The following is a 13,579-nucleotide window of genomic DNA, read 5'->3' on the forward strand; positions in this document are numbered from 1 at the left end:
GACTGCTGCTTGAAATAAAAAGAGTTTTGCATCCGGTATTGCCAGAGTTTCTACCTCTGCTTGAAATAAAAAGAGTTTTGCATCCGGTATTGCCAGAGTTTCTACCTAAATTAATTAGTTTTTATTTAGTCTTGCAGGTCCATTCCTTTTGGACAAGCATAGTGTTATTTTTGTCATATATAGGAGCAGTCTCTGATGGAATCTTTGGTCATATCCCACTAGCTGCCTCCTTTTTCAAACAAGATCAACTGTGCACTGAGTTTAATATGTTTGCCTCAGCACGCAATGACTAACATCTGACCATCAAAAATAATTTCATTTCAGTTTATTAGGTTGAAATCTTTTTCTATCTTTGTGACAACACTCCTCTGATGCAGCTCTTCAGGTTGCTCAAGACCAACAGCTTCTGGCAGGGCACCTCAAATTTGTATGTGTGCTTTATAGAGTGTTTCTGTGTGTTTTTTATTGTAGTTTTGATTGTTTTTATTTTTACTTTGGGAATTTTGTATCCATTTTATGATTTAATGGACAAAGCATTGTCACACTGTTATGACAGGTGCTTCATTTAAGGCTTAGCATTATTATTGTTATTGTTATTATTATTATTATTACAAAATCTCTGTGTTCTCCAGGTTTAATATAAAATTATCTAGAAGATACTGTTATAGGTAGAAAAAAACATTATTGTCTTTATGTTTTTCCCTAGAAAACTGTCAAATGTCATCCACTAATACTCAGATACAAATATTAGCCGCGATATTAAATGTCACGTACTTCTTAACAATAATTGAAAGTCGGAAAACAATATGAGTTAAATATTGAACAGTCAATAAAAAAATACATAAGATGTAAAAAAGATAAAAAAATAAAATAAAATTCTGAAACATAAGCTGCAGAAAAGTACTGACACCAAAGCCTGCTTTTGAAGAAATAAGTCAAATCATCCTTTATAAAACTTGATAAAGGTCAATTAGTGAATCCAAAACACTGCTCAGGGCATCACAGTTGTTCACAAAAGGTTTTATTCACACAGCACATCTTTATATATAATTATAGCTGTAAATCTTCACTAATAAGAGTAATTCCAAGGCACACAGGTGGAAAACCACTGTTATATTACAGTGGAGCATGGACAAAGCACCTACAACACAGTATCTGAAATCACATATCAATTTGAGTATGAAATAACCTAAACATGCAATTAAAATATCAAAATGTAAAGAAACTGATTGCCAGTGTTTCAAGCTCCTTCATTGAAAGTAGAATGTTTTATATCTGCTTTACAGTGTGTATAGACACTATAAATAAATGAATACGTTAATGCATTAGTTAATGTTTGTACTCACTGCACAGGACCACAAAGCAATAACATGTTTCACAGCAACAGCGTTTACTCTCACTTTCACCCAAGGATTAGTCGACCTCAGTGAATCGTGTCCTTGAAAAGCTTCCGTAGTTTCAGTCACATGAATGGTTTGTTGTGACTGAAATTCATCTTGTACAGCATATAGCTTAAATATAACTGTACTAGCCTAACGTTGATCAGTTTTGGTGAAATTGTCCAGTCAATATACTGAATTTCTACTTGTCGTAATCTTGTAATGAGGCAGCAGAGCGACTTTCCACTGAGTGAAAGCGTTTCGTTTTTTCTTTCAGTGTGATGCTACTGACTGGTAAGATTTAATGCACCTGTAACGGTAGCTAGCTGGCTTGTTCCCCACGTCAACCTTAATTTTTTTTCTCATATTTGGAGAAACGTTCACCTGAACTGTCTTTATTCTGCTTATCCAGCTAACGTCAGTCGCTAAAACACGAAGTCATGCTTCGATGGATTCTTGGAGGTCGGGAGGCTCAAAGTTCAGTGGAGGTAAGCTAAGCTAAGCTACTTCTGTACAGCTAGCTAATGTTTGTAGCAGCTTCTTCAATGTGTTGTTTAATGATTCTACAATAATACAGGATTCGTCTCGAAATATTGCGAGTACACCCTCTCTAATCTTGGTCTTCATGTATTGTAAACCAGACTCTATCCTGTACTATACTCTTTTCAGTAGTATAAAAATCAATATTAGTAAATATCTATCACATATTGAGACTTAAATTTCAGCAATTTGTCATCACATCCTTCTAGAGTGGTAAAGATTAGTTAATTAATCAGTTAGTTGTAAACTATTAGCTGTATTGTCAGCTATTTGGAAAATAGATCTATTTGTTTGAATAATTAATAAAAAAGAAAAATTATCCAAATCCTTTGTTTTTACCATCTTAAATTTGAATAGTTTCTGCTTTCTTTCCTACTCTCTGACAGTAAAATGCTCTGTGATTGTGGATAAAACAAGATGTTTGTCATCTCAACAAACATTGATTAGTGAGCTGTTACCATTTTTTGGACAGTTAATTGTGTGATCAGTTAAATATGTGACACATGAAACAACAGTGGAAGTAATTTTTGCATCCCCACATTTAATATATGGTGTTTTTAATCAGCTATTTATATATGCATTGTGTTTATGCATCTTTTACAAGATTACTGTCTGCTGCTGTGGTGAATTTTTCTTTTGATTGGAGTGGTCTTTTGTCTTGTTACATAGTGGATGTTTTCCAGGGTTACACTGATATGTATCATGTTTAATAATGTCACCACCTCTCCCCATTTGACCTGTGAGCTCACCTTCAACCGATCAAATCCTGTAAAACTACTCTAATTTAGTCATGCATGTTTGAGCCACGAACCAGTTCTGAGGAGCTATAATGATACAGAAAGCCACACACTGCAAGCTGACAGGATTGGTTCCTCAGGATAGTGGTATTGACCCCAGAAATCCAAATCTGTGTTTTTAAGACTGCCATCGGCACACTGCACTTTGAAAGTGGAAATGCTCAACCACGATGCTGCATACTTATCTCACTCATGGTGCTTTAGTGTTTTGTTAGCATGCATGGTTGAAATTCTTTTGTTTAGTATTTGCTGTATTTTGTGGGACAGTCAGCCAAAGTCAACTGTCAGTCTAGCTGTGGCTGCTTTACTCAGTTCCTGTCTTGCCCTTTATATAACCATTGTAAAATCTGTGACATGAATTAAATGTTTCCCATATCAGCAGTAAGACTAGTAAGGGTTGCACGTTAGTAACCGCATTAGCTTTCAATAAAAAGGAAGTGAAAAATGTACTCAAAACTGGAATATAAAAAAAATCCCCAGTACATACAAGTTCTGCATTCAAACTTAACTGAACCACATTCTAGCTAAATGCACTTAAAATATTTAAAGTATAACGACAACACTCTGCAGAAAATGAAGTGAATCTGGCCACTGGTGAGATAATTGATGAAGGTGAGAATAAACAAACCCAACATTCTGCTACACATCTGTATTTCTTTAAATGTGTTAAATCTTTTTATGGTGAAATGTTGGAATGTTTTATTTCTTTGTTCATCTAAATGAACCGTTTGTGATGGAGGGAAATCTTCCATTGATGGACTAGCAGACGTCTGGAACATGTAAAGTAAACCAAACTTGACCCCTTTTGTTGGAAGACGCCAAAAAAAAAAGTTTTATTCATGACCAATTCATTATATGTTAAGTTTATAGCGTGTTGTTTTGATGTTTATTTAGAAACTGAAAAGCAACCATGGCTCTCAGATCAATGTAAAACAGTGTAGACCACAATATTTTGCTCTGAAAGACGTGGAATAAATTTATAAAGAAGCAGAAAATTGAAATACCAAGTACACATCCCTTAAAATTCTACCTAAATAAATGTACTAAATTACCTTCCACTACTTTCTGTCCCTGCTTCTGGATGCTCCAGCCTTCAGTCTGTCTACGGCTGCACCGCAGCCTGTTTGTCTCACTGCTACCTTCCCTCTTGTGTCTGCAGAAAAGCCCTGTGTTGTGCATCGGAGAGGAACAGCCCAAAAACTGGTTCACTGAGCTGCAGGTGCTGAAAGGACATTTTGACATTGTTCGATTTCTGGTGCAGATTGATGACTTCAGGTAAGCGGACCACGACCCCCTCCTCCCTCTCCGTCTCTGTCTCTCTAACCTCTCTCCTCTCTACCCTTGGCTGGCCTCTATCCCTCTGTGATTGACAGGAGATCCTCACCTACAGCGAACTTACAGAGCATGACAAGAGCCCAATCATCACCACTATGCGATTGTGTGTGCACAGTACAGTATAACCAAAGCCTTTTAATGCTCTCCATACACACATGCACGCACACATATATGAGGTTTCGCACCTGCTCTCCTCTCTGTGCTGCACTGTGGAAGCATGCTACACACTGGCATGGTAGAGTGGGTCTGCATAAGTGGTCAGATTGGGATTTATAACTGAGCTAAGTGTGTGTGTGCGTGTCAGGAGGTGGGGGTCGCTTTACGCCTGGTCTCCTCCAGTAATAACCCCCTCCTCTGGGCCTCGTCATCCCCTCACACGGGTCCACAGTTGGGGGCAAAGGCCAGAAAATTCTCTGCAGATTGCTTTTGAAGTCCGAAAATGTATCCTCAACAGTTCCTCTCTTCTCATTTTGTCTCTCGGTTTCATCCGCTCGTCCTGTCTGTTGATTTTGGGAGCAGACAGTGTGGTTGGTTAAGGGTCAGAGGGCAAGTTAAGGTGATAAGCTCCAGGACAGATGTTTTTTAAGATTTCTCAGGTGAAGACGGGGCCTACGGGAAATGAGTCCTCCCATAAATAGAGATTGCCTCGGTGTGTTTGACTAGTCAACCTGCTAAAGATGACGCCTGCCAACTGCAAGTCTCCACTGTAGAGTTGGTTACCGTGGAATTCAGTACTGCTACCCTGCAGTACCTTTTTCACTACCTTGCAGCTGCAGCCACTGTGAAGTGTATGCTGACAGAGGTGATCAAAATCCTGTAATTAAATATTCAGATAGACCCAAATTGATGTATCAGTTATCCTAAGGCTGGGTGATAAAGCTGAAAACATTATAATGTTGAATTGCAGTCGATATTCAGAGTAATTGATCATTTTTAATTGCTGATTTTTAATAAAGACCAGCAGAAAAAGAAAAATAGGGTACACCAAAATATTTTTAGTGTGAATGCACAAAAAAGACACAAATAATTTTACACATATATAAACAAGAAAAACACTCGGAGAGTTCAATACTCCACCAAGGCTGCTCAGTCGTTGTATCATTTCCAACAGATGAAATCTTTAATAAAAAATTGCTTTGCGATAAGCACAGGCGTGTGTTATGCATGTGTACATTATGTACGGATACCGAATTGAGTGACCTAAATACGTAGCGGGCGGCAGGAATTGATGGGACTCAAAAACACCCACACAATTTAATCACTTGTTCCTTGTATCATTTCTGATGGATAAGTGCGCAGCAGTCGATTTGTAGTTGGATCACAATCGTGATCGTCAGCAAGCGTCTGTCGCAGTCATAGTTAGAGTGACGCCGTGCCGCGTTTTCGCAATACAGAGATCTTTAACAAATCTGTGAATCCAGACTTGAAGCCACATCGCTGGCTGAATCTAATCACTTGGTTCTTGTGTCATTTCAGATGAACACACTGATGTTACGCAGTGTGCACAATGTAAACGTATTTTGTAAACACTGGGTACCCAGAGCACCAGGGTGAAGCCTCTACACCACATTGGGGTTTAAGGTTCCAAGTGGAAGGCTTGAACTGGTGCCTCATCAGCCTCTCTGCACCTTTTGACTTTTGGTCATGAAACCAACCCCCACCGTTTGTTTTTTTGCATGTTTTCATTGCGGTTTGCATCTAGTACATCTAAATGAAACTTCCCTGCATACTCTTGAACATTTTTTGATGTGCAGTGGATGTCCTGATAGTTTTTCTTTTGTGTGGCAGATCTGATCTGAATCATTTAATATTCATTATCTGGTGATATCGCGCCCCAATCTGATACCATCTACCTAGATAGTGTGTGGAAATGTGTTTTGTAATGGAACACTTTACATTTATTAAAATCCATCTGATTATATGCTTGACAACGGAATAGCTCTGCAATGGATTAAGATCAAACTGCATTTCTGTATCCAAGTTGTTCCTTCATGTCATGGAGGTGGTCACTTTCTAGCATCTGCTTTACCCAACAAGACTTGGCACTGATTTAATGTGAATCCATATTCAGTAGTACTGATGTGCAACTGGTATCCTTAAAAGTAACAAATCTGTTGTCCAACTATAACCTGTTCAAGTTATGCATGCGTCTAATTTCTGGAAACAAATCTTACCTTTCTCTTTATGTTTTCCAGGTGTGCCTCAGCAGGAGATGACGGCCTCGTTTTGGTGTGGAACGTTGAGGTAGTGTGTTGAAATGCAATTCGTGTCTCATTGTGAAGTTGCACACAACACGGTGGGACTAAACGCATTATTTTTGTGCCTTTCTGGTAGACGGGTGAGAGGCTTCAGGAGCTGAGGGGCCATTCCCAGCAAATCACAGCCATAACCACCTTCACCTGTAGCAGTGAAGTCACATCACACACCTCGCTCATCACCGCCTCCTCAGACCGAAGCCTCAGTGTATCCTCGAGCAGTGCCAAACGCACAACAGACACACACCCACATTACCACGGCAAGCTATCTATATGTACTGCAGCTGTTTTGTTTCTACATAATGTTCGATTCTCCTTAAGCGTATTTGTCAGCTTTGGGACCCTGATACAGGTACCAGGGTTCAGACCATTTCAGATCTTCAGTCTTCTGTAAAGGTAACTGAGCTTCTTTGAAACCTCTTTCAGACATGACTGAAAAGGCTTTTTCTGTTGAAGCTGAAAGGACAAATAAGAACTCGCATACCATCCAGTATCAGAAACGTGGTGTGAGTGTACAAATTACCTGTCAATTTTGTTCTCAGCTTTGGTGCTGTTGGCACTGTCACACCTGTGAGGAAATACCGAAGGCACGAAATCAGGACTGTCTGAATCGTCAGACGCACGACCTGTTAAAATAGTATTTATTATAGTTATTAAAGTCACATAAAACAAAATAACAAGGCTAAGTCAACAAACATATTCATTGCGGTAATGACAAAACACCCTATTATCGCTCACATGCACGATAATGATATAAAGGATTTTACAAATATAAATCAAAACTGAATGACCGTTTACCTGAAATGAAATGTGCACTGCAAAGCCGTGCATTCTTTATATGTGCCTCCGACCAGTTATCCCGGTTGATCGCACGTAGCCACAACTGCCTTCGTTTTTCTTGAAATGGATGAGCCCCTCCAGGTATTGAATAAAACTTTAAATGAGGGTTGTCTTTACTTCGATTCTGACAGCCAACAGCACAAAAGGAAGGCATATTTAGCGTAATATGTGTATATATATAATGTGTATAAATATCCCGAGTTGGCTAGCTAAACAAGCTTTGTTTTGCACCGGGTCTGCGCCATGCAGCTGCCTAATTAAGTATGCATACGTCATGTGAAATGCATCTATAGGCTAATTATGTTTGATTTCTTGCCTTTGCTATTTTGTGTGTTCGGATGTGCACGCTTGCATGTCCTCATCAAAAATGGCATGCGATTCATGTGCTGAATTACTTGCGTGTCTCTCAGTGTTTGCTGGTGCTGGAGCGGCTGTGTTTGTGGGTCTCTGGTGGGGAAGAATTGTGCGTGTGGAACAGAGATTTTCAGCTGCAGTGTCACAGACAACACAAACAAAGCGATACTGGTGAGAAAAAATGATCAAGACACACTCTGAATTGCTGGATCAACTGTGCTCACCCCTGATGCTGTTGTTTGCACACAGACTGAGTAATGTTACTGTGTGTTGTATTTTGCAGGAATAACTGCTTTAATAGAGCTGCCCAAGAACTCCATAGGAGCTGCTGTAGATAAAGAGATTGGTAAGAGCAAGAATTTGGGTGTATGAGAGGACAAATTCGGAGCGAAATAGATCAAATAATTGCATTGCTTCACCGTCTGAATGCCTCAATAAAACAGCGAATTTGAAAAGCATGTTATCTTGAAAAATAATCACCCAAGTTATACCCATTCATCAGTGAAAGAAACTGTACAGAATGAGTGTAGAATGAAAGTAGTAAACTACAAATTCTGTCTCCAGACTGACTGCTCAGTACAACTGAGAAGCGGTTACTGACTGAGCTGTGACCAGTGACTATTCTAGCTGGAAACGGTTGATTTTGAATGGAATATCTACATAAGGGTGCAGAGGAACTTTTCCAGAACAATCACTGCTGTGTTCTAATGCTACATTGTGTTAGCTAATGGTGTTGGAAAAAGTTCTGCATGTTGATTGAGATTTGTATCTTACGGTTTTGTAACATAATCAAAGAAATGTAAGATTGATAGTACCATAACTGCGTTGTATTACACAGGAGCTATTTTTGCGTTCTCATTTGTTCTAGCCATGGTTGTACTGACTTTATATTTTAATGAAACAAGAACACACACTAAGTCAAAATGTGACAGGAGCACAAAAACACCCAGAAACTGCTCGGAGTTCAGAGGGTGAAAAATTCAGCCTTACTTCCTCCTCTTTACAGTGATCTACAGGCTGACCGTCTCTGATTCTTCTGTGTCAGTGGCTGAGATCCGCTGTCTGTCCGACCACCAGGACCAGATTCGAGCTCTCATTAACGTCAATGGTCTGTTTGAAAAACCTCTGAAGCATTAATAGTGACTGCATCCCTTTTTTGAGGTACCAAGAGACTACATGTCATATCCTTTGCTTCACGTGTTTGGCCTTCTTATTCCTCAGATGAGCTTTTTGCCAGCGGCTCCCATGCGGGCGAGTTGATTTTATGGGATGCGATCGAATGGAACATCCTGGCCTACGAGCACATCCTGTGGGAGGAGTCACAAGCCAGCACCCAGAATGCAATACGACTAGGTGCCTCAAAACCCAGCGAGATGTCCATTCAGCATCTGACCACCAATGGAAAGGTGAGGACAGAATAAGACAGATGGGTGTTGTTTCATTGTCGTTTCATCAACCAAACTTTATCTTTGCGTGTTTTGCAGCTCATCCTTGCGGCTGTGGGCAGCGGCCTCTATGTGTACAATGTTCAGACCAAAGCAGTGGTGGCCTACAGGAAGGTTGCTCATGACTCTAATGTGCTACACACGATGCTGCTATCCGACAGGTAGGATGCTTGGGTGTTTTCTTATAATTCAGCTCAATCTCTTATGGCTTGTCATTTCTTTCTAGGAGTGGTAGAATGTGGTACAAAGATTTTATTCTTGGAGAAATTTTAGATGAGATAAAGAGAATAAAATAATTTTGATGAAATATTGGGATTCCAAACGCAGATTTGATTACATTAAAGTACTTGTTCGAGGAATTTGACAATTTCTGGCTCTGATTAATTGTGTAATTTTGGCAAATGTTAAAAGATAGTATTCTTCCTGGCAAATTTTGGAGTTCAAATAGTAAGAGAGACAGATATTTTTTTCAGTTTTATTAAAATATTTCAGAATTTACAAGAACAAAAAGTGGAGGAAAATCTAAGATCTTCAGTTGATCAGCGCCACGAGCCTGCACTCCCTTTTCCATCCACTTGAGTGCGCCATTGTCCTCTTCCTGTGCAAGACACTAAAAACTGAAAATGCAGAAGACCAGATCACATCAGCATTTTTCCTTCCTTTTAGTGAAACGCAAATCTTGTAATAATGGTTCTAAAAGCGTCTTTATGCTTTTCAGAGTAAGAAAATGGTCTGAACAAACAAGCAGGCATTTCTGGAGCAAGAAGGAAAATGAAAATGTCCTGCAAAATATCAACCAAATGTCAGTTTGTGTCCTCAACTTGTTTTTGATCAGATATTTTATTAACAAAAGTAAACTAATGCATATGGATTATCTGGTTAACGTTAGTGTCTTGCAATAAATGACACAGGGAGACTTAAGGCAGCAGCAACAACCAACGTGATCACATAAAGGTCATACTGTACGTTTCCACGAATTCAAAGAGAAGGTTTCATAAATAGAAAGTCATAAATGGTCTGCTTAGAGGCCCAAAGTGGGCCTCCATGAAAGATGCAGTGTTCTCAGTTGTAGCCGCAACTTGTTTTCTATATTTAGTTCCTACAGTTAGCATTCAGACCATTAGAACAAATGAGGGCCTTTAAGTGAATTTTCCCAAGTATCAGACTCTTTGCGTTAATGTGGAGAATACTGAGGCACACAGTTAAATTATTCCCCAACGTCAGCAAGATCACACAGAACACATAAAAGCTGCTGTTGAGGAATGCCGTGATACTGTCTGTTTTCTCTATTATTGGTGTCAGCACTTAACTCTCTGGTCCCCAAGCAGCGTCAATTTTGACCCACTTATGCATCTAAGGGGTAAACCATATTAAATCATATTGAAAACTTGTTGGTTTTGAATGCATCTCCAATCTTTAGCATATCCTCACGTATGTCCAGGTCAGACCTGTTGCGAGTTGTGTGTGCTCAATACATCCATCTTACAAACAGAAGAAGAGCTTGTGATTATTATTTTCCTCTCTTTCAGTGAGCTGATGTCCTGCTCTGAAGATGGCAGTGTGAGAATATGGGAGATCCAAGACTTGCCTTTGCCTGCTGAGCCAGCCTCTGCAGGTGACACACTCAGATGTTACACTGTTGACAGGATGGTAAACAGTTCACATACTTTGTAACAGGCCATCATCCCTTCTAGTGGATTTGCCATTTTATGAAAGCTGGATTACATTCCTCATGATAGATCACATACTTAAGTATGAATTAGAAAGATCAAAGACTGAGGAAAATTGCCTTCCCTGAGCTTGTGCATGTGTGTAGTACAATGTCTTGATGTGAGGGAGGAGGTTAGGTGCAGTAATGTTGGCCAGATGTGGTGTTGTGTACATCAAAGGACAGTGGACTATACCAGCACTCAGACTGGCTGTGTTTTCTACTTAAGTGGGGTGGTCTAAAGTTGAGTCTGTGTGGTCACGCTGTCTTTGATGCTGTAGATGTCTGTAATTGGTGTCGAGCTGTGGGGAGTTTTGGCTGGAGAATGCACTGCACAGGCCAATTATTTGTCAATCATTTGTTTTGTGTCGGAAACCAGAAGTCAGTCACTTGCAACTCCTGTGGGCTTTCAAGGAAAATTCCAGTTTATTTCATCCTGGGATGTTTCCCATAAATGTGGCCGTGCTAGCTTAACCCTCAGCAGCTCCACAGTAGAGATTTCTGGGAAGAAGAATTTGTGCAAAAACAACTCCAGGACAGTGTAGTGTGAATAGAGCTACTAACAATGAAGTACCTACAGAGAACATAAGCAGTGGTAAGTTGCTGTTTTCAGGAAAAAATCTTTCTAAATCAACTGTATACTATCTGCTCAACATGAAACACATATGCATTCAATGGATTTTGCTGTTTGCCTTCTTAAATGTACGTCCTCAAGTATGCTTCAACACTAACTTACTGTCCCTATTACCAGGGTTCTTTGGGATGTGGAATTTTAGCCGGACTAACAAACAGTCTGGTCCTCCATCAAAGAAGGTCATGGACATTCCCAACATCAGGATGCTGGAGTTGACAGGAGACCTGATTGGACACTCAGGAGCAGTCCAGGTAGGGCTCCATGATGTTCCAACTTGTGTTGTACTTCTCAGTTATGCTGTAATCAGTAATCCCTTTTGGACTTCTTTCAGATGTTTGTGAGCTTCAAGGAGAACGGTTTGGTGACATGCTCGACGGACCACCTGCTGATTCTGTGGAAGAACGGAGAACGACAGTCCCATCTCCGCAGTCTGGCACTTTTCCGGAAACTGGAGGAGAAGGGAGGACTTTGACCTTTAAGCCTTCAATCACTGCCTTAAAGAAGGAGAGCTGGGAGGTTGTTGCTTGATGTTGCTCTCAAATGATGTGAATGTTAGTGTAATGATTGTTGTTTACATTTTATTGTTGGCCTTTTGACTGAAAACAAGTATTTAAAATTTTTTTTAAAAACTGACTCAATACCTTATCTCAGAAATGAACAAATGCTTTTGCTTCCACCCTGGGGTGTTGGAGAGCAGTGACGTTACGGTAAAGTCAGCCATTTTGTACCAAATGTTGCCTATTATGGGTTACATGCTAGTATGTGGTGTGATGGAAAAAAATTAGTCAGTTTTTGTTGAACAAGCAGTAACTCTCAAAGTCACGAGACCATATGATGCCGTGCTATTACCAGCAACACCTGTGTTCCACTGGTAGGTGTGTATTTCTGATTTCTCCATAGACTTCAACCAGAGCAGACTTGCTTTTCGTGTTGGTCAGCAGCCGGGATGATTCAACCTATACGTGGAGGATCATCACTGGTGACATAAGGTGGGTCTGTGGCTACAACCCTGAATCCAGACAGCAGTTTTCACAGCAGAAGAACTGCAGTCTCTAATGCTGGATAAGACTGGACGTAATTGTTTACTTCATGTGGTTGTGCACCGTGAATTTCACAAAGTTCTACTGTAATATTCTAAGGTGTTTGAGAAAAAACATTCAGAGCAAACAATGTGAACTGCGACTCAATAGTATGTGTGTGCGCCAAGTGCCTGTGTGCATTACAAGAGTGCTGGGAGCAGTGTATCTTCATGTTTGGTGTGTGCGGTTCGATCAACATGTTCAGAGAGTGTCTATATGTAAAAAGCAAAAACAGCACCTCATTTCTCATTTCTGTCTTATGTAGCAGTATGCCGCTGCCAGTGCTCCTACTAGGACTGTAGTACTTCCTGGAGGTCATGTTCTGCAACACGCTCCGAATCTCCACAGTCAAAAAGTCGACCGTTCAGTTTGAATTTCTTTGAATTTCTGTGTGGGGAAGTCAATCTGGTGAGTGGGGCGGGTGGAGAGCGACCACTATGGTGGCGTGGCCTTAAACCCAGTGCGTAATCAACACACTGGACGGGCCCAGAGCGCAGCTGGAGCACTCAAATGTCATAGCGCCACAGTTTAAGCCTTTTATGTGGAATGTTCTCCCTCAGATGCCTCAGACCGTCTCAGTAGAACTTTCTGTTAAACCTGAGGGGGAATTCATGATGCACAACCATATGGATGTTGATTAAAATTGCTGGTCCGTAGCCAAAGATCCAACTCTTGTAACCAGTCATGATCCTTGACTTGAAGGTCGGATTGTCCCATCTGCTGATTGGCATAGAGTGTAATGTTTACTTCTCTGCTCCAGTTTAGGATCCACCTGTGAGTGGTCACAAAAATGTCTGTGAAAGAATTTTCTGATTTTGATTGCAAAATGTGATATGCAATCCTGACAGTCATTGCTTTTATATGCTGCATGCAATACAAAGAGTATTCATATAAGCAATTCAAATAAGCTTATTCCATTTGCGTTATTGTAGAGTTTAAACTCTCTGTGCCAAAAACAGCTTGTTCTGGTTCTTGTCTTGCTGTGAAGGAATGATTGCTGCCACTTAGGTATGCATTATGTTTTAATTTGTACTGACGCATTCAGTTATTTTTGCACTTTTTTGCATTCTTGGATGAGAAAATTGATGCCACTCATATCTGTCTGTTCAAAGAAACTCAAAAAACTGTTAACACAAACAGGGTTCCCATGCGCCCTGGAAAATGATTGACCAATTCCAGTCATGGAAAACACGGAAAATGAGGAAAAAGGTCA

At 40.2% G+C, this 13,579-nt stretch overlaps 1 protein-coding gene across 1 annotated transcript; it reads left to right on the forward strand.

Annotated features, from left to right (window-relative positions):
* The first annotated feature begins 1,447 nt into the window (after window positions 1–1,447).
* On the forward strand, window positions 1,448–13,324 carry wdr41 (WD repeat domain 41). Its single transcript, XM_022209002.2, has 14 exons — window positions 1,448–1,673; window positions 1,792–1,867; window positions 3,876–3,991; window positions 6,247–6,295; window positions 6,386–6,514; window positions 6,640–6,702; window positions 7,557–7,671; window positions 7,784–7,846; window positions 8,507–8,608; window positions 8,722–8,906; window positions 8,985–9,106; window positions 10,475–10,560; window positions 11,405–11,538; window positions 11,619–13,324. The coding sequence occupies exons 2-14, from the start codon at window positions 1,820–1,822 to the stop codon at window positions 11,757–11,759; spliced, it is 1,353 nt and encodes a 450-aa protein (XP_022064694.1). The 5' UTR covers window positions 1,448–1,673; window positions 1,792–1,819; the 3' UTR covers window positions 11,760–13,324.
* Window positions 13,325–13,579: the final 255 nt, after the last annotated feature.

Source organism: Acanthochromis polyacanthus, chromosome 18 (genome assembly GCF_021347895.1).
Source record: "Acanthochromis polyacanthus isolate Apoly-LR-REF ecotype Palm Island chromosome 18, KAUST_Apoly_ChrSc, whole genome shotgun sequence".
Lineage (NCBI taxonomy): Eukaryota > Metazoa > Chordata > Actinopteri > Pomacentridae > Acanthochromis > Acanthochromis polyacanthus.